We start from the raw sequence: 21,148 nt of genomic DNA, 5'->3' as shown, positions 1-21,148 counted from the left end.
TCTTTGCCTTGTGCTATCTTGATTTTCCTGTGGGAGAACTTTTTTTTCTCATGTGCTTCCATTCGCTGAGGTTCTCTAAAGGCAGTATGTTCAGATTGGTGTCTAAACAAATCAGTGATGATCCAAAGATTCAGTTATTAATAATGAAATCACTAAATCTAAACCAAGTTTTATTAAATAACTTTTTTATTGTCACACAATTTCGTGCATGAGAAAGGATACTCATCATAAATTGTTTTGTTTTTAATGCACTACAAATTGTGTTTATAAGAATAATCACGCATGTGAAACCTGAATTAATAAATAATGACTGTTATCTGTGTGCGCTGCCTGCATATTTGTACATTTTTGATTACAGATTTTTTGTATGTTTTATGAAATAAAGTGAGTTATTGTTTAATATTAATATACCTGTACTGTAATCTATCAGGTTTAATCCACTTGTAAGCTCCAGAAATGACACTGGTCACACTTTTTTCTCAATGAATCAATCTGTTTGTGCCCCAACTGAAAAAATGAGCTTTTATAAAATAAGCAAGTAAATGGATCATGAAAAAAATCAACTTCTCTTTGCTCTTCAGAATTGAAAAGTGTTTCATTCTGTATCAAAGTTTCAAGGTTGGATTCATAGTTTGTGATGTCATGAAAGACATTTAAATACATTTACATTCATCTGCCCATCCGCCTAGTAGTTAAGCTCTACACATTGAAAGAGTGGAAATACTAGCCTACCAACATGCACTAACCCCCTGGACAACATTAAAGACGTCTACACATGTTCACATGGTCACAATTCATTTTTGCATCACCATTTTACAGCCTCTTTTTCTCACTTAGAATTTCTGTTACTGTGCCTTCCTTAACAACTGTGAGTCACTCTGATAGATGTGAAGATCTGGGACTCTCAGAAATAAAGGCAGGAACACTTCCTTCTGATGCTGAATGTGAAAATAAAACTCCAGCTGCTCTGATAGCTGGAATCATAGTTCCTGTTATTGTAGTGTTAAAAAGTAGCAGTTTGTCGGAATAAACGTAACAACATGCAGGTAAGTGTTTCGTGTTTTATGTCTAGGCTTGTTATGTTTCATGTTTTAAATGTGTGTTTAAGTTTGGTAATAGGCTTCAAGTACGCACATTTCAAGACATTGCATTAGAGGAACCTGGACGTATTGTTGTGGTTTGGTGACTGAAATGCTTCATGGGTTGTTTTTCCCTCCAAGCTGACACGCACCACAGAGACATGCAGGCTGACCACACAGGGGTAAGAGACACGAGGAAGAAATAAACCCTTTGGAACTGTGAAGTAATGCAATCAAATTAAACAAGATATTATTGTCACAACAACTGATAATATACCATAATCATTTCCCACAGACTTTCTAACACTTCCCCTTTACCTGGCACATGATAAACCCCACATATCAAACTGGAGTGTCTTTGTGACTGACTGCATGTCTCTGGACTGTGGGGGGAAACCTACACAGGCACGGGAGGAACATACGGGAAGACCAAAGAACAGTAAAAACAAATATAAAGCAATAACCAAGTTTTACAGTTGATGGGGTCCTAATCGACTGCTTATACCCCAATCATAAGAAAGCTGCCCTGCGAGTATCTTTCCCTGCAGGTGTCCTTTTCTACTGCGACCCAGGCAGTAAAAGCCTTCTGCTTTCAGTCAAGCACCAAGTTTGTCCACAACTTTAAATCACTGACTGTGTTGTGCTTACTTGGTTGTATCCGCCTACAAAGGTCAGTTACAACCGGGTCCACGTAAAACTGCCTTCTGGGCTGTTTAATGCAACTTGTTCCTGCTTTTTTTGCTTCGCGTGACTTTTTCGTTGACATTGAACGGCAGAACCGCAGCTCTTGGGAAGCGAACCCTTTCCGACACAGAGGAGAGACGGTACATAAAACCCCACACTGCATTTCTAATCAAAGACTTGGTTTGTCTCCGTGTGGTCAGTGATAGACTATTTAACGACTTACAAATAATGTGGTACAAAGAACAAACTGATTCTCGCACTGCATCGCAGTTTTGGGTGTATTTAATAAGAATGTATCATCTCTACTGATCTGAAGATTTAATGATTATAGGTACGTAGACTGTTAAATATGTATGAGCTCTGTTCTGCGATTAGATCCTTACGAACCGAAACCGCAGGGTGCTGGTAACGATCCACGGATTCGGGAGCTTTTTAACGGGCATAAAAGGATTACTTTAATATGTAATAGGAAACAGGAATTTTGTTTGGGGATTTTGGAGAATCTGAACTGAACAGAGGAGAAACTGAACTCTCACAGCTACGTCGAGCGCTGGATTTGTCGTGGGGGTCGACAAAAGTAAGAACTTCTTCAAACTCAAATAACCGTTAAATAAAACTCATGTCAGCTGGATCCTTTTTCTCAACTAGTTATCTGCACTTTTCCAAACTTGTACTGTTAGCAGTTTTCAGGACTGCCTATGTAAGCTAGCTCTATGAAATGCAATTTAAGATCAACTTATAAAGGGTGGGGGGGTTGTAAGGGTTTTTTTTAAGGAGCATTTGCTGTAGTTTGTTTATTTGGACAGTTAAACAGGTAACTATTCTTTATCTAAGCATAGAGAGTGCTTTCTGTCTGACCATGAGGAACTATTGAAGCCGCACTGCTGTCAATTCACATTTTCAAACTAAGTTAAATCACACTTTCATTCTTTCTTGGACATGGACATTTAATTGTTTAATCTTCAAGAGATCTTGAGCTAAAATCCTGGCAAGACCACACTGCTCCACTTTGAAGCGCTGGGATTTCAACAGAGCAAATTGAGAGATATGCTGTGAAAAAGAAAGAGAAAGAATAAGGCTGGAATATCCCTGTTAGACCTGCTGTCAAATCAAACTGAAAGTTATGTAAGCCTTCAGTTTGGAACAGTCTGGAGCGTTGCAATAAAACCATGTTTTCTAATCAGTTGCCAAATTGCTGCCGGTCATCTCAACTGTTTGGTGCCATTTCTTTTTTTGTTGTTGTTTGGTGTCTGGTATACCCGTCTATTGTGTGTAATTCCCTTTTTGTATATGCCCCCTGTGAACATCTATTTATATTTATGTTGTTTTATAAGAATGGCTGTGTATTTTTGAATACCCTGTTTTCTGAATACATATGACAACTAACCAGTCTTGAGTCTTGAATCTTGAATAAACAAGTCAGCTGTCTTGGTCACTATAAAATACCCCCCAAATTAAAATGCAGGCATTGGATCATCCATCCATCCATCCATCCATTTTCTAAGCCGCTTCTCCGTCAGGGTTGCGGGGGGTGCTGGAGCCTATCCCAGCAGTCTCCGGGCGTAAGGCAGGATACACCCTGGATGGGTCGCCAGTCCATCGCAGGGCAGACAGACAGACACAGACAGTCACTCACACCTAGGGGCAATTTAGCACGTCCAATCGACCTGACTGCATGTCTTTGGACTGTGGGAGGAAACCGGAGAACCCGGAGGAAACCCACGCATTGGATCATGTTTTCCATTTTCCTTTGATAGCTTCCTGCTTTGCTTGTTATTGTTGCATAGCAACATAGCAAAATCAAGTAAGAGATCCAGAGACTGACTTCAAGTAATAACAGAGAAGGACGTTTGCCTAAAGTGTTCAGTTAAGTTAGTCAGTCTGTATTGTAGTCACTGATGATCCTTGATCCACATCTTGGTGCATTTATTTCTTTTTTAATCTGTTCAAAACCATATTCGGTTTTGTTCATTGTAATAAGGATGCATGGCTTATAACTTGTAATGAAGCCTTCATAATTCAACCGTTGGACAGCAATTTTGTTCCAGCAAAATTTGAGGATCTCACTGATAATGCTAATAGATATCATCTATAATTTTCATATATTTGCTGCTAAAATGAGAATATGGTATTATGTATAAAAGGCTTAGACAATTCTGCATCCATATCAACTTAGACATCACATTCTATGAGTATAGGTAGTGACGCACATACTCTGCTGCTTCACCAGTGTAGATGGAATGTGTGTTGGAGTTCAGTGTGTGGCACTTTATAGTCTATAGATTCTCATGTCCATGACTGTTAATGTTCATTATTTGCTCCTGTGTGATCCAGGTTCTAAGTCAATGATAAAAAACTGATGGTAATACTGAATATTATGCTGTACTGATAAATGCTGCTGAAGCACAATACAGTTAAAAGAATAAAAATAGGGAACTGAATATTTTGCCATGCACTTTTTCTTTCGTTATTAAAGTTTGAATAACATGAATTCGTAATTTCATGTATTGATCTCTGAAAAGATCTGGAATGTATCATTTTTACTTTTACTGAAGTGACTTACTGGTAGAGTAGATATTTGTTATTGAATGGTTTTCAGTATAGCTCCTCTGCTTGTTTGAGCCATACAGTGCTGCTTAAAACAATGCATTTCTAAACAGTTTCAGTTGTTTCCATGCCAAGTTTTGATATGAGATTGTCAGTGCACAACAATGTGCAGAGAGAATGAGATATGAGTTATACAGTCGTTTTCTTTAAGCTCAAAATTTATCCATTGGTTGTTATTCATTTGTGACAGATTCAAAAGTGTGTCCTCTGATGGTGCATCTAATTATGTCTACAATACGTGCAGAGATATGACAGTTGATTATCTGTCCCATCGAGAATAATGTTCCATGTTTTGTTCTTGTAATTGAATAGTAATTGTAATCTTCGTTACACTGAAATCTCCCAGAATTCCATTCATTCATTTTTGTTTTCTTCATATTCAGAGTTTATCACTTGGTTGTTCATTTGTGATTGACTTCCATCATTCTAACAGGTTTGCTCTTTCTTTTCAGATCCTCCTCTAAGAAATGGAAAAACTGGACAAGGACTCTGAACTGAATGAATGTGTTGAGAAGATGATGAGCTGTAGAACTGTCCTCAGCATGAAGTAAACTTGCAAATGTTTTGGCAGATGATCTGAAGCTAATACAGCAGGACAGATGAAAAGTGCAGGAGAAACATTTGTTTCTGCTTTTTTTAACATAAGACACTACAACAGCACTTTTAAGATGATCTCTAGACTGGCGTTATATTTTTTCATTACTATTATTTTCTCCCTAAATTTTGAACTCTATTCATGCGCATGTGCCCGTGCCGAATATGAGATGGAGAATGGAGAGTGTTGTCCTATGTGTGCACCTGGTAAGCTAAAAGCTGATGCTTATGAGATTTAATACAGAGTTGGAACTGATTAGTTGGAACAGGTTTGTTGGGTGAAGGGAAAACATTAAAATATGCAGGGCAGGCAGTACTCCAGGACTAGGGTTGTATGCTAAAAGATTTACATTGTACATTTGTCTTGAATTTTAACCCCCGCCTCCAATACTTCTACAACTATTTTAGAAAATAACTTTTATGTTCTACAGATGTCAGAATTTTCTACAGATGTCAGTGCACAGTTGCTTTATTCACAGTTACTAGAAATTGTGGCATATGCAAAAGTTTGTAATCTCAGAACATCATCACCTGGTTCAGGCTTAACTACTTGTTACAACTGGTTGAGCAGGTCAAGAACCGCCATCAAGAATTGTCCACTGATCACAATTGCTGAGCGTAACAAATTCTCTGACTTATTAAACCATCTGACCATGAAACTAACTGATGGATACAAGGCAGGGGAAGGCAATAAAAAGACAAAAAGTCCACTTCCAACTTGCAGTTTCCACTGTTTGAACTGCCATTAAGAAATGGCAGTTAAGGGGAACTCTGGAAGTCAAGGCAAGATCTGGAATACCAAGAAATGTATACTATTCTAAACAGACATGCTAGTGTACTGGACAGAAAGGTATGGAATCCCCCATATGACAGCAAAAACCTGGATGGAAATGATGGTGCACTATTTTAGTGTTCATCATTGCTCACACAAACATGAGTTATCAGATAGACAGAGGAATTTTGGATAGTGCTGTTGTCACAATTACCAAAGGTATGTCTGGAGGTAAAAAAAAGAGCAGCTGAAAAGAATAAAAACAACATTTTACTAATTGTAAAGCATGGGGGTGATCTATTATGCTCTGGGGCTGCGTGGCAGGGAATGCAATACAAGCAAATGTGACACAACTGAAAAGAGGCTGGCTTCTGCAACAGGACAATAAACCAAAACATATCTGAAAGTTCACCATGAATAACTGATAATCAGTTGGAACATCTGATTGCAAAGCACTTCAGGATTGTCACTAATCTAGAAGTATTTCTCAAGAAACACTGGGTGAAAAAGCCTAGCTGGCTACAAAAAGTGTTTCTAAGCTGTGAAAAAGGGTGTTACTTTTAGGGTGTCCAAACATCAATATTAAACTTAATCAAATGTAATTATGCAAAAAGTGCGATATTTAAAAAGATTTTTTTTTTTTAAATCACTTCAAAGATCAATAAAATATGTCCTTCGGTCAGGGTCGCCCAAACATTTGCACACAACTGAATGTAAATGTACTGGTTTCTGTGACATTACAGAACATATCTATTTAAAAGGGCCTGCTTTTTTAGCTTATTTTTCCAAATATGGACTGTATGATCTTGTGAGTGAATAGTATGTTTTGAAACTTTAACTGTGTTTACGTACTGCATCACACTCTTCTATTTCAGAAATGTGAGGAAAATTCAGTGTTCTATGATATGGGCTCTCCAAAACTTCAATCTTTAAATCTGTAGTGATGAAAACAATCTGTGGAATGTCATGTTTCTTTTTAGGAAATCGTGTTTATAGACACTGCACTGAGGATACAAGCACTACATGTGTTCCATGTCTTGATTCAACGTTCATTGATGCACCAAATGGACTCAGAGACTGCTTTCACTGTACAGTGTGTGATCCTGGTGAGTCTGTACTTTATAAGTAGACTTCTGTGTGCTTTGTTTTTAACACAATACAAAACATATTTATTACAGTTATACTGACAGCAAAAGCCTAGGGCCACTTATATTGTACTACATTACATCTTACATTCACATTTTACAAAATGTCACAATATTTTACTTGTTGTAATGCATGGGGATTTATATATTATGTTTTGGGACACAAATGAAAAGAGGCTGGCTTCCGCAACAAGACAATGATCCAAATACACCTCAAAACATCCAAACATAACTTCACCATGAACTACTTCATGAAACTCCAGCTGAAGCTTTGAAATGGCCCTCACAGGCCCTGACTTGAAAATCACTGATAATCAGCTGAAGGATCAGTTGTGTTTCTTCTTTCTAATGTTTTACTTGTTTTCCTGTGTAGAGAACAGACTTTGTAAATAAAATTAGAAGTGCTATGAAAACAACAAAAATAATAATAATAATATTTATTATTATTATTATTATTATTACACATATTGAGGTCCCTGTGTTTTTCACAGGTCAGGGTTTAAGAGTAAACATTGCCTGCACTCGATCATCGAACACAGTCTGTGAGCCACTAGATGGACATTACTGTATCGATCAGCACAGAGGCGGCTGTATAGTAGCACAGAAACACATAAAATGCCGCCCAGGACAATATGTAAAGCATAAAGGTTGGTGTAATATATAGTAACTATGAATCTTTTGAGTAACATATTTTATACTTTTAATTACTGGGTTATTCATCTTTGTTGAGACTGAGCAGAACTTGTATGTTTGCAGGAACAGCATTTAAAGATACTGAATGTGCTGAATGTTCAGATGGAACCTTCTCAAATGGCTCTCTTCAGATTTGTCAACCTCATTCAAAGTAAGTGTTCATTTGACAAAAGTCACTGAATGATTAATCTCATCAGTGAATGAATTATAATCCACCCAAGTTTTTCCAAAATAGTTATAGTAAGTATAATAATAATATATAATAATGCCAAGTACAAATTTGATTTCAGAACAATAATAAAAAAGAAAAAGATTTATAGATGTTACAGTGTATGCATATGCTGCAAACAAGTGTTTATTTGATGTGTGGATGTATGTAATGCCATAATTTTTAACAAGGGAGGAATGAATGATCAAGCTTGCAAATAGAATGTGTATAAATACAATGATAACTGAAGTCAAAGTTCAAAGATAATTTTGGAAAGAAACTTAACATCCTTTATTCACAAAGCTTAGAGTAACTCCTCTCTGCTTAAATTATTATTTTGATTGACTCAGCCACTGAGGTTGAGGAACTCTGGATCTCAGGTAGGTAAACAAAACCTTTTAAGCTAAGATGACACCTTATAAGCTAAAATTACTAAAATGATCTATTGGCTGGTACATAGTTCATAGTCGCCAGGCTCAGACAGAGAATACTATCTAGGCTTAGATAAAGAGCAGTTACCTGCTAACGTAACAACATGGGGGGGAGGAACTTTGTAAAAAATATATATAAAATTTTAAATCTTTATTTATTTAGCTCAATGTATATTGTGTTTGAATATGTAATTTAGATAAAAGGTGAACTTCATTAAACGAAGTTGAGAAAATGAATAAAGCAATACAGAAGGTTGATTTAAAGTTTTGAGTAGATCTGACTTTTGTTTTGTACAGTATGTGTTTGAGAAGGAAAATCACCAAACTGCATCTGGACTAGAGCCCTCCAGGACCACCTGATCTAGATCATCTCAGTGATGCTTCTAGTGAACTAGGGAAAGAGAAGTCCTATGACTTCACCATTCTTTTTGTTTCATTCTGACAGATGTGAAGACCTGGGACTTACAGAAATAAAGCCAGGAACACTTTCTTCTGATGCTGAATGTGGAAATAAAATTCCAGCTGGTCTCATAGCTGGAATCATAGTACCTCTTGTTGTAACTATAGCAGTGGCAGTTATCATATTATTTCTCAAAATTAAACGTAAGACTGTCTGGCATGCCAGTAATAATCCATATTTCCCATTCAAAAAATGTTGTATGCCTAGCCTTTTATATTTTACCTGTAATTTGAACATATTGTTGAAATGTGGTTTCAGACCGTGCATCTCAATCAGCTGTTGTTCAAGAAACTGCATTAGAGGAATCTGTAAGCATTGTTTTACTTGAAAATTTTTTATTTTTACTGTAGTCTTAAATAAGTCATTTGTACCATTTTAGACAAAGGCAATGAAAGTGGTTCTATGACTGAAATGAATCATTTTTTTCCTTCAAGACAACATTCAACACAATGACACCTGTGGTGACAACAGGAAGGTAAGACACGAGTGAGCGAAGTACTTTCTATTCTATCTCTTTCTATTGTAATCTACAGTTCCAGTAACAGTCCCTGTGGGACTGAGGATAAAATGAAACAAAATCACCTTTTGGTTTTGTTATGTCTGCTTGTGCTTACTTAGACCTAAATATGAAATGTTATTATTATTATTATAGAATTCTTTGTCAGTATAATTCTTTTAGTTTAAGGTATATGTGTGAATTTGCAGGGACAGACTGATAACACAGTGACAAAGTTAAAAAATATGAGTCTATAAACAATATAGACACACATATTTGTGATACCCAAGTTCATTATCTTAAGGGTTTTTTCATTTTGATTTCTGGATTTCTGATGTGTCCTTGCACACAGGGGCTTTGAAGGTGACTGTTCTATGAGGAGGGTCTTGTGATTGAGAAGGACTTGCTTGTGAACATCCTCAAATTGAGACACATGGGCACTGAAAACAGGAAACACATTTGGATCGACGTTTGAACAGCTCTACGAAAAAAAACACCCTGAAAATATTAGCATTAAAAATTTCTGTTTGTTCCTCTGTCTTTTGTGATGATGTTATGGTACAGTACGTTCGCAAGGGGGCGCACCCAACAGTTGGTCACGAATAGCCGCCAACTGCGTGGTTAGGTAATCGTTTTACTTTCGACTTTGTATCTATACACTTTCACGGAATCCCATGAATTTTTTCGAGCAATATAATTAATATTATTAATGCGCCTCATTATAGGCGACGTCGTATGAGACGTTTTTGCACTGAGCGGGATTTTTTACCGAAGATATGCAGCAATGCTCCAGAGGACGAGGACCGTCTGATAGTAACATGAAGAACAGGAAGTCATGGGACTAAAACAACCTATGTCTTCATGTTATTCGGAAAGAAATAATGAAAAGCGTGTTCCTGGTCGTCAGTTTGAGCATTTGCGGTAAGTAAAGAGTGTAGTCTGTTGGAGGATCTACACCCCGTGTCATGGCGCTTTCTTTACCCGGGGTAAACCGAACAGTATGGTTTACTGAGATCTGCCAAAGCATAAAATGGCAGAAGTCCGAAGTACCGCACCTAATCTTGTCCATCATACAGGCCTAAATACCGAATCATCTTGACTGAAGCGCGAAAATGTTCACATTCGCTGAAAAATGCCATTTGAGCTGTTTTGAGCTTCGAGCAGAAGAGCGGAAACCAAACTTAACCACAATCCAAACCACAGACAAAGAACTCTGCATGAAATGCGATATAAGAGATATATAAAACTTCAGGACACAAAAGTGAACAGTCATTTTTTTATCACTTTAAAGATGCATATGGTCTCCATTACGTGAAGTAACACGCATCGACCCTATTACAAATTTCAGTATTGTTTCGTTAGGCGTTGTTTCCAGTGACGTTAGCCGTCCAGACTTGATGCTTCTCTAGACGCAGGGTGTGAGCAATGTTAAGAATAACGTCCCGCTTTAGTTATCCGTGGTCTTGAATCACACAAAGCACAGCCTGCCTTCAGCGTGACCCATGAGCTCTGAGTAGTGATGGGTGGGTCGCCAATGATCCGGCTCTAAGAATCGGCTCTTTGAAGTGAACGGTTTTTTTCTGTTAAAGTCTGTGAGTCTTCACACAGCACGGTGAGCACACGAGCAGAAGGGAGAGGCAGCAGTCTCCCGCAAAATTCTCGGGAGACAGGAGAGAGCGAGAGAGAGGAAAAGGAGTGACAGGAAACGTAGTAAAGTTTGGACAGATTTAATGTGATAGACAGTTCAAAGGCAGAGTGTAGACTGAAGTTAAAATTTCATATCCACAAACAAGCTGCACAGGCATGTGCGAACTGTTCATCCATCAATGCAATTAGAAAAGACAAGCAAGTGCATATAAATAAAGCCAGATCAATAATAAACATCTAATGTAATGTATGTTATTTACATTATTAATTCGTATCACACATAATTTGGTAATAATGTCTAAAAAGAGCCGGAATTCCTATCACTAGTTCTGAGCTGTACGTTATGTAACGTTAACATAACGTTAATTAGCATGAACGTTACGTTAGTATGAAGAACGTGTACAGTCTGCAGACATTTCCCGGTCCACCTTAAAACGTGGCAGTAGCAACATTGCGCCTGTAAAGGACTGACTGGCTGGACGTGTCAATCACGGTCTGAAATGGGTCTGAATCTTTAATTCGTGCTAGTCTGTTGAATCTCAGTCCTCTTGTTGTGTAGAAATAGTTTCTTACTTTAACGATAATGAATCAGTTAATGCATTTATTAATCTGTGTACACAGTAATAATCAATACATAAATCACTTTACATTTTGCTCTTAATTCAGTCATGTATTATTTTGTTATTTAGTTCTTGATTTCAATAGGCCAAAAATACATGTTTATAGCTAACTTGCATGTGACATTGGAATTAATAGATTCATAAATGCAGCTTTTACCCAAGCTAGGCTGTAACTGGATATTTTGAAACTTACCTGTTTGTGTCTCCACAGGGCTTCAGATTATTCTCTCATATGGATGTGGCCCAAGTGAATATCGGTCAAGAGCTGGAGAGTGTTGTCCCATGTGTTCTATAGGTATTTACGGATTATATCACATCATTGGTAGCAGAAAGGTAACACTAATTTACAGACATTTGCCTCATCTTGCTAATATAGTAAAAAAAAAAAACAGTACTAATAGTGGTAATATTAGTTCAAAATAAGCATACATCATTCAGTCAGTCAGTTCACACTGTCTGTTCAATTCCAGTGAAGGAATTCATTCAAATAGTACTTAAGCATTTCAATTATCTGTGATATTGCCTTTCAAATAATATTCTTTAATTCATTTTGAGCTGTCAGTGTTACTGCAGTGCTGAGAATGATCCACCATCCAAATAGTACCTGCTCTGTGAGGATCCACGGGGGGTCCTAACCACTGAAGAACAGGGTAAAAGGGGCTAACAAAGTATCAGAGAAACAGATGGACTACAGTCTATAATTGTAGAACTACAAAGTGCAACTATAGAGTAAGTGGAGCTGATAAAATGGACAATGAGCATAGAAACAAGGAGGTGAGCATAATGTTGTGTCTGAATAATGTATGTTGCTGAAATTTTTAAATTAAAGCAGTTTTATTCCAACAGCTGACAACATTTTGCACAAAATTCTCTGGTTTGTATTTGGTTATTTTTGGTTTTGTTAGGAAAAACCTGCAACAAATCTGCAATGATTGACTTTGCATTTAGTCTTAATTTTTATTGTATGTCACACCTTTGGTGTTTGATTGGTGGTTACACTATTCTGTGATCTTTTTGTATAGTTGCAGCTTTTCAATAATAAATTTCTTTCTGACACATCATTAAATGCATCATTTGGGCTTGTTTGGTGAGTTAGGTGGAGATTTAAAAACATTCTGACAATCGCGCTTTGAAAGTAGCTAAAAAGTAGCCACTACTTTTCAAAAAGTAGCTAAGAAGTAGCAACTACTCTTTCTGGAAAAGTAGCTAAATTGTAGCTAGCTAAACATTTTGGGAAAGTAGCTACAAAGTAGCTAACTACTATTTTTCAGTAGCGATCCCAACCCTGACCATAATCCCCCCCTCCACCAAATTTTACACTTGGCACAATGCAGTCACACAAGTACTGGCAACTGCCAAACCCAGACTCATCCATCAGATTGTCAGATAGAGAAGCATGTGATTCATCACTCCAGAGAACATGTCACCCCTGCTCTACAGTCCAGTGGTGGCACTTTACACCACTGCATTCGACGCTTTGCATTGCGCTTGGTGATGCAAGGCTTGTATGCAGAAAGTTGGTATAGTAATTTGTAAAAATACAGACTTAAAAATCTTCTTCTTCTTCTTTTGGCTGCTCCCTTTAGGGGTCGCCACAGCAGATCATCTGCTTACATCTTGCCCTTTCCACTGCCTCCTCTACTTTTACACCAACCATCTCCATGTCCACCTTCACTACATCCATAAACCTTCTCTGAGGTCTACCTCTTCTCCTTCTACCCGGCAGCTCCATCTCCAACATTCTTTGCCCAATATATCCACTATTCCTCCTCAACACATGTCCAAACCATCTCAACCTGGCCTCTCTGGCTTTATCTCCAAACTGCTCCACCTTCACTGTCCCTCTGATCTGCTCATTTCTAATCTTGTCCAGCCTTGTCACTCCCAACGAAAAAAACAAACTTAAAAATAGAATGCATAAAAAAAAATCTTAGAAATTTTTTTAGCAAGAAGTAGTTGCTTTATGCAAAAAGTATTGCTTTTAATAGTCCATGGTGACGTGGTATTTTGCTGCAGCTGCTGCAGAGATATATAGAGCGGCAGCGGTGTAACAGATGTACTACAGTCAGTAATTGTAGAACTACAAAGTGCACCTAGTAAGTTTAGCTGACAAAATGTACAATCAGCATAGAAACAATGAGTGGTCTTAATGTTATGCCTGATCAGTGTAATATAATATACTATAATATAATGTGATATAAATACATACATACATACATACATACATATGTGTGTCTTTGTTTGTTTGTGTATATAAAGTTGATATACTTACTAAAGATTTTTCATAGATCCTCTTGTCCAAGCCAAGAACCATTTAAGGAGCTTTATTTCAGTTGTGTAAGTTTATTTGGCTGTCCATTTTAAAACCTGTTCTCAAGCAGATACTATGAATTATTCAGTAAGCACTATGAAACTGATTTGTAAGTTAAATAAGGGACCATGCATGGCCTTAAGGAATTAAGAAGAAAAGTACATGCACATACATCATAAAAGAATGAAATTGCAAAGGTGAGGCATTAACTTTTTCAGTTTTTAATCTACTGGATGCTACGTTTAAGTTCATGTTACAGAAGAAGTGCATTAAAGACATCATATTTTCTGCTTTGGTTTACATTGTAGCATGTCATGACAGGTTTAAAACAATTTATCCAGGCTTAATAGACTCTTATTTTCTTTTCTACCCTTTCATTTCCCTCTTATTTCCCTCATGATTAAATTTTACTTAATCTCCAAAATGTCTGTGTTTTGCAGGGCAGGTGGTTTATAGAGAATGCGATGGTGATTCTAGTACCACATGCATACCTTGCCACAGTGGAACATTCATGAATCAACCCAATGGTTTTTTCAAGTGCTTTCAGTGTAAAATCTGTGATAAAGGTAAGCCTTTTGTATTCGTGTGTTTTCTAACATTGTGAATGTGCAGTTGTGTGTGCTTTTATAAGCTTAATGTTGTCTGTGATTTAATTTTAGAACAAGGCCTTTACAATCTACACACTTGTACCCAAGAAAGGAATACAGTGTGTGGGGTCCTGGATGGATATTACTGCAAAGATAGAGATGAAAACAAAGGATGCACATTTCCCTTGAAGCACAGACAGTGTGAACCAGGAGAGGGAATTAAAGTTCCAGGTCAGTACTGATGGTTCAGACTTTTCTCTCTTCACGTTCTGTTCTCAAATAGTAATATACTTCAAGATTGAAGGGGAGTTCCACTGATTTTTCACCTGCATAAACAAAGTCATCTAGAGTGGTTTGATATGAAATGCTACAAAACTTAGCAAATCGGAACTGTTCACAGTGTTGGTGATAGGAACTTCATATCTTGGTCATGTATTTAAGTGTCTTTATGGATCTTGAGGTTTTAATGCTTGATTACTTATTAACAGGAACTAAAGACGGGGACACTGAGTGTGAGGAGTGTCCCCATGGGTTTTATTCTCCACTGGGTATAAACTGCACTAAATGGACTGAGTAAGTTAACATTGTGTCATACAAGTTACACAGAGATAATGTAGTGTACATTTTGTAAACACCCTTTGATGTTTTCTTTCAGCTGTTCTGTCAAAGATCAGGTCAAAGACACAGAAGGCAGTTCTGTAAAGGATGTTCAGTGCAAAGTGAAAACCAGACAGAGACACGGCCTCATAGCAGCAGCAGCAGCAGTTTTTCTAGCTTTATGCACAGCAGTTTTATATTGTGGTGAGTATATTTTCAGTGTTGAGTGAATTCATTATAGTACCACAGTATGATTTCTTGGTAGTAGTAAAAATTATAAAGTACTATAAATGCATGATTTAGTGGAACTTACAGTTCTCTGTATGTCATTAAACCAGTTTTGTTCTTATTAAAGCAGATGTGCATGTTATATGGAATTTGGTGTCATTTGTGCACATTGATGATGTAGATATTGCCATGTGCTCAGATATCCAATGTAAACTGAAAACCTTTAAGATTTTAACCTGTATTGCAGTGCATAATTTACATGATATTTAATGCTTTACATTACTGATCTTTTGTTTGTTCTGCAGTTAATAACAAGCGTTCTGCAGTTAACAACATAGCCAATAACACAGGTGGTAACAATACAACATTAAAAGTAAGTGTTGACTTCTATATATATTATATAGAATATATTATATAGCTGTCTATACTTGGTGCAGTCAAAATTAGCTTCTGTATATCGTCCAAACCAAGGATTTCCAAAATAGCAACTTTACAGGAGAGGGCAAGAACTTTATTTATTTTTAAATTTTTTCAGCTAGTGTGATTTAAAAAGTAGAGGAATGAAAATACTTGTTTTTTATTGTTATTCTTTTTTATTGTGATGATACAGAAATGTTTTGTGTTAAATCCATTGATTTTCAGTCTTTACAAAACTGATGTGCAAACAGAATATCTGCTCATTGATAGTACTCGTGAACTGTAATGTGGGGAAAAAAAGGAATGTGTTTACTGGCAGCAAGGAAGCAGCATGAGAGAAAAGTATTGACAGTAACTAATGGTGGGTGCATCTGCAGAAAACACGCAGGGCACAAATGAAATGCAAATATATACCACTCTTAATTAACACTGTTATTAGTACGAGTAATTACAATAGTAATATTAGTAATAAGTAGAAGTAATATTTAGGGTTGCCAAAGTTACTGTGATAATAACGCATTAATGCAGTTTCACTTTAATACAGTTAAAAACAAAATAGTGCCATTAACACAGGTTCTTTTTGGCCCTATGCGTCACCTGTAGTTGAAGGTGCAAATTGAATGCGTGTCACTCTAGACTTCAGGTGAATCAGACTGTATTGAAAATCACTCACAGTCTATTGATGGTATATATAAACATGATTGGAAAGTTCCGTTTCAAAACTTTGCCAGAAGGCTTGCTTGACAAAACTAAGGCCATGTGTAGCTACTGTCCGCCTGAGTTTAGGTATCACTGGAGTGCATAAAGCCTACGATATCACATGTAAGCCAAGCAACATCAAACACCAACAGTGTTAGCCCTGATAATTTGCAACAGACAACACTTGACAGTGCTCAGCAGAAAACATTGGTCACGTCAACCTCCGGGAGATTAACGGCAGCAGTTGCTAAGTGGATAGCCATAACATGCAGGCTAGTTTACATAGGTGATTGTCAGTTGAAGATGAAATTCTTGTTATTATAATAGGATTAAGTCTCTGAAGTTATACAGTAGAAATGCTTGTCTATTGATGTTTCTTGTTGATTGTGTTTTTCCCCACAGAGTCCTATAGAAGAAACAGCACCAGGTTCATTAAATTCACCGTAAGAGAGTTTCTGTCTGCTTCATTAATGAAAAATGGCAGTTGTTATTATGGAAACTAAATGTCTGTTTTGTTGCTTTCCTTTAGAGAAGAAAACAGGGAAGAAGATTTCACCTAGCTCTACTGTGGACTGCCGAAGAGGTCATTTATTCACACTTCACTTGTGGCATGGAGTGAAAAAATCTCCAGAATTTGTCATGGCATATGGAGTCTCTCATCCCGCATTGGCTAGGAATAGGGCTGGGTGATAAAACAATAATGAGAAATATCATAACTTTCCTCGATAGAACTATAAGAAAAGTTTGATACATTTTCTATATAGACCATTATCACACTACCACGTTCTAGGGACAGCTGTGGTGCCGTTTTCTACTGCATGGAAAGCGACACTACTTGGCTGTTGTCGGGAAAAGGTGCACTTCCGAGTTTTTCAACATGATTAGAGAGGGAGGGGGTGACGAGTGAAAAAGAGTTGCCAAATACACTTTAGTAGTGTCTGAAATGTGGAGTTATACATTCCCTGTTTGAGTGGAATGACCAGCAATTTGTTCTCTTGTGACCAAGTGTGAGTGATGAAATAATTGGAGTAATTGTACTGTCCTACAGTGAACTCACCTCTTTCTGTACATCCTAACAAGCTTTAGCAGCGTTAAATGACATCTGCTCATCAAAGTGCTGTTACAGCGCTCAGTCATATAAATGAAAAGAACTTAACTGTCAGGTAAATCGAAATGAATGAAAATAACTAAGGAAACAGTGAGAGAGCTATCTTTTCAGGCTAGCTGTTTTTAGCAGCTGGATAGCTTGAAGCAGTGCTCCATCACTCACACAGCACAGCAAATTGATGATACTGTAGATTAGACAAGAAACAAATGCACCAATTTCAGATTAAACGTACATAAAAAGGAGGACTCTGTCTGGTGTCAGATAAATTGCGGTTCACCCCTCAAATTCCTCTGGAGAAATCCAGATGTCTGCTAGCTGGTGTTTGAATACAGGGATAAGGTAGGAGTGATGGCAGTAAGTCAATGTTGCTGACGGTGAGAAACTAAACAGTTTAGCACTGTTGTTGGCCACTTGTTTAGCATTTGTAACGGGATAGCCTAGCAGTCATCACCAAACAGCTAATTCTGGGCATAACCAGAGTTTTTCAACAGACTAAAATGACAAAATACTTTTCTGTACCATTTTAACAGTATTAATAGTATTATAAATTTAAATATAAATATTGAATTAAATATAAATATTTAATAGTATTATAAACTTAAATATCTCATCAATCATTGTCGAACGATCCATAATCTAGGCTGACTGAACCTTCATCATTGCTTCCAAACGACAACACCAGTTTTACTATGTAGAGTTGCATGAAAAAGCATTAATACTGCTTAAATGTGAAAAACATTTAAAGTACACTAATGTTAGAGGATCTGAGGGCACCACTGCCGTTCTGTATACCTCTGCACCAGCTACAGCAAAATAACACGTCACTATTGCCTATTAAAAGCAATACTTTTTGTATAAAGCAACTACTTCTTGCTAAAAAAATTTTCTAAGATTTTTTTATGCATTCTATTTTTAAGTCTGTTTTTTTACATATTACAATAAAGCCTTAAATACAAACTTCATATTACACATAAAACTATTTTTATATCAATTGTATTTTTGATTTTGAAAAGTTGTTTTTTTTTTTGTTTGTTTTAACTGCCTGTGTGTGTGTGTGTGTGTGTGTGTGTGTGTGTGTGTGTGTGTGTGTGAGTGAGAGTGTGTGTGTGTGTGTGTGTGTGTGTGTGTGTGTGTGTGTGTGTGTGTGTGTGTGTGTGTGTAAATATATACATACAAAAGTCCCGGAACACCCTAATTTCTCTCCTGCTAGATGTGCTCCAGTCAACTGTAAGTGCTATTATTGTGAAATGGAAAGGTGTAGGTGTAATGTGGAGGTGTCACAATACTTTTGTCTTTATAGTGTGTGTGTGTGTGTGTGTGTGTAATATACACTGGGGTAGTTACACTAGCAGAAACAGTGGATTAACCAGTGCAGACCAGATCCTGAGATGATATGGTGTCAGTGTTGTGTAACACTAATGTATAATACAAGCCACTTCATTCTCTCCAGTCTTAAAGAAGTTATCTTAAAATGTGAATATCCTTTTATATATAGATTAGATTAGATTAAGTGACCCTTATCAGTCCCACAATGGGGAAATTTCACCTCCGCATTTAACCCATCCGTGAAGTGAAACACCACATACACACTAGGGGGCAGTGAGCACACTTGCCCAGAGCGGTGTGGAAGTTATGCCTTGCTGAGGGGTTTTAAGGGTGAAGTGTGTTACCTAAGCATAACTTAATAATTTATGACTCAATAATTGCTCATCTGAGGAACAATTATATTCATTGAAAGAACATGGTTAAGGATTTCAACTTTGAAATAATCTTGGCATCTTATGAAATTGTCTCTAACCAAGGATGTTTTTGTAATACTTCTGTCTGTTTAGCTCTTGAATAATCACTGTACAGGCTGTATCTCTTTATATGTTTGTGTAGTGTTGTTGTATATTCTTGTTTTCATCTTGTTTTAAGATGAATATTTCAATAATTGGCTTGTTTCTATTTTTTGTTTCTGTGTCTTTATTGTTATTTACTCAATGTCCCCCTGATCATCAGTTTGAACCTGACTGACGCCGCATCTACATCTTAGACTCAGAAGTAGACACAATGCCAGCTGTTTTGTTTGAGTAATTGTTTTGTGGTGACACAACAGCAGACATTCGCAGAAGGGGACCGTGGTGGTGACTGGGGAAAAATAAATCTGAAAAATAAACACCAAAACTACGGTCATCGGTCAGAAGGCAGGATACACCCTGGACAGGTCGCCAGTCCATCGTAGACGTCAAGACTAATGGCTCAGAATTAGATTCAAAATTAAGTGTTCAAAATGAAATGATCATATATAAATTACACAATTTACCTCACCCGCCAGACACGTGCATTGTGCAAATGTTAAAGTTATTGAGTGCAAAGACAGACTTCTGCATGTGTGATAGCAGGGCTTTAACCCCACACACTGAGTGGCTGTGGTATAATTTTATTCAGCTAACTTCATGGCAGTGACCTGCCATAAACCATGAGTGACTGTTGTTTTGAAATATAGTCTTAGGAATCTAATATGTAATTCTACAAATTAGCCTATGTTGGATATGAATTGCGACTAGTAAGAAGTCAGTTTTGGACATCTGGGATTGAATTTAGTCCATAGCAGTTTAACCTCACCCATTCATGCAGAAGTTAGAAGGAGTGTGTCAACCTGGACTGCTTTTTGAATGAGGCAGTGATACAGAACAGTCTATCAGAGTATGTTTATATATATTAGCCTAAAAATAAGTTTTAAAAAATAGCCTAAGGGATAAAGAGACATTTCATTCAGTTTCAGTGCCACAGGTGTGTAAAAGCAAGCACCTTGCCATGTGGTCTGCCTTTACAAACACTAGTGAAAAAATGGTTCATTCTAAAGAGCCCACTGAATTCGAGCTTGGTGCTGTAATAGGACGCCACCATTGCAACAAGCCAGTTAGCAAAATTTCTTCCCTGCTAGATCTTCATGATCAACTGTGACTAAAGAATGCAAAGTTACAGAGCGGGTTGCAGAGAAGGCACATAGTGCATCAAAGTCACCAATGCTCTGCTGACTCAATAACACTATTACAGCAATGAGGATGTGTGTATATGTTTAATGAAGCAGTGTGTCATATTAATCTGGGAATCAATTCTAAATGAATGTCCCCATAAAGTAGACTAGGCTCATTATTTTGTCAGTTTCCTGACCTCAACCTCAATAACACCTTTGGGACTAAGTGATGTATGTATGTATATAATCTGATGAATTAAAGAATTTTGTACAAAGTATTGTACAAAACAGCTATTTAAAAACAAAACAGTTCAGTGATTTTTACTCTTCTTATTCTTTTTATTTTTCTTCTCCTTACCACCCTCATCTGCTTTTTTGGTGCCCTCTTCTGGAAGCTGGCTAAATGTAGCCCATTTACAACGTCTCCGGTCTACCAGATTTGACTATATCCTTCCTATTATGTTCTATTAATTAATTCAGTGTCTTTTAAAAAATGGTCAGTACTCTATCTCTTCCTTCAAGATGGCTGTCAGAGCCAGGGCCTTTGTGTTATGTCTCCTACACTAAAGTGATTCCACCCCCATTTTCTCAATGTGTTATGCTCCTGTGTGTAGTCAAGGAGTCACTTGAGGACACACCCAGTTAAATAGTCTAAACTTTTACTCTCATATCTACCAGAGTTGCATAGACTTTGAATTCTGCTGCAAAAGATGGGCGTAAGGAAAACAAACAAGGAGAAACCACAAATGGTCATAGAACTAGGTTAAATTTTCCCGGTTGTGTGTGTTATTCGGAATAAGAAT

The 21,148-nt window shown here is 37.1% G+C and overlaps 2 protein-coding genes across 8 annotated transcripts; both read left to right on the top strand.

The window, feature by feature from the left end:
• Positions 1–827: 827 nt before the first annotated feature.
• On the top strand, positions 828–9,707 carry LOC108442994 (tumor necrosis factor receptor superfamily member 14-like). Of its 6 annotated transcripts, none has more exons than XM_017723351.2 (9): positions 828–1,046; positions 4,823–5,171; positions 6,717–6,842; positions 7,373–7,528; positions 7,638–7,725; positions 8,659–8,816; positions 8,932–8,981; positions 9,108–9,148; positions 9,522–9,707. In XM_017723351.2, exons 2-9 carry the CDS (start codon positions 4,970–4,972, stop codon positions 9,559–9,561), a joined length of 861 nt encoding a protein of 286 aa, XP_017578840.2. In that variant the 5' UTR covers positions 828–1,046; positions 4,823–4,969; the 3' UTR covers positions 9,562–9,707. The 6 variants fall into 6 exon arrangements, with proteins under 6 accessions (XP_017578840.2, XP_037391492.1, XP_017578836.2 ...); XM_037535595.1 differs by lacking the exon at positions 828–1,046 and adding an exon at positions 1,542–1,749; XM_017723347.2 differs by lacking the exon at positions 828–1,046 and adding an exon at positions 1,759–1,903.
• A 64-nt stretch (positions 9,708–9,771) lies between these two features.
• LOC108442995 (tumor necrosis factor receptor superfamily member 14-like) lies at positions 9,772–19,553 on the top strand. Of its 2 annotated transcripts, none has more exons than XM_017723355.2 (9): positions 9,772–10,090; positions 11,648–11,769; positions 14,193–14,313; positions 14,407–14,565; positions 14,823–14,907; positions 14,990–15,135; positions 15,465–15,532; positions 16,678–16,718; positions 16,805–19,553. In XM_017723355.2, exons 1-9 carry the CDS (start codon positions 10,051–10,053, stop codon positions 16,833–16,835), a joined length of 813 nt encoding a protein of 270 aa, XP_017578844.2. In that variant the 5' UTR covers positions 9,772–10,050; the 3' UTR covers positions 16,836–19,553. The 2 variants fall into 2 exon arrangements, with proteins under 2 accessions (XP_017578844.2, XP_017578846.2); XM_017723357.2 differs by having other exon boundaries at positions 9,777–10,090; positions 11,648–11,731; positions 14,188–14,313.
• Positions 19,554–21,148: the final 1,595 nt, after the last annotated feature.

Source organism: Pygocentrus nattereri, chromosome 28 (genome assembly GCF_015220715.1).
Source record: "Pygocentrus nattereri isolate fPygNat1 chromosome 28, fPygNat1.pri, whole genome shotgun sequence".
NCBI classification, from domain to species: domain Eukaryota; kingdom Metazoa; phylum Chordata; class Actinopteri; order Characiformes; family Serrasalmidae; genus Pygocentrus; species Pygocentrus nattereri.
The sequence above is the reverse complement of the archived record's forward strand: the minus strand, read 5'-3'. Positions and strand labels throughout refer to the sequence as shown.

Bases quoted from the DNA above. Each gene is read 5' to 3' on its own strand.
- LOC108442994 (XM_017723351.2), top strand. From the start codon at position 4,970: ATGAAAAGTGCAGGAGAAACATTTGTTTCTGCTTTTTTTAACATAAGA. The intron at 5,172-6,716 runs GTAAGCTAAAAG...GTTTCTTTTTAG, and splicing joins TTGTCCTATGTGTGCACCTG to GAAATCGTGTTTATAGACAC. The intron at 8,982-9,107 runs GTAAGCATTGTT...TTTTCCTTCAAG, and splicing joins AAACTGCATTAGAGGAATCT to ACAACATTCAACACAATGAC.
- LOC108442995 (XM_017723355.2), top strand. From the start codon at position 10,051: ATGAAAAGCGTGTTCCTGGTCGTCAGTTTGAGCATTTGCG. The intron at 11,770-14,192 runs GTAACACTAATT...TTTGCAGGGCAG, and splicing joins ACATCATTGGTAGCAGAAAG to GTGGTTTATAGAGAATGCGA. The intron at 14,314-14,406 runs GTAAGCCTTTTG...ATTTAATTTTAG, and splicing joins GTGTAAAATCTGTGATAAAG to AACAAGGCCTTTACAATCTA.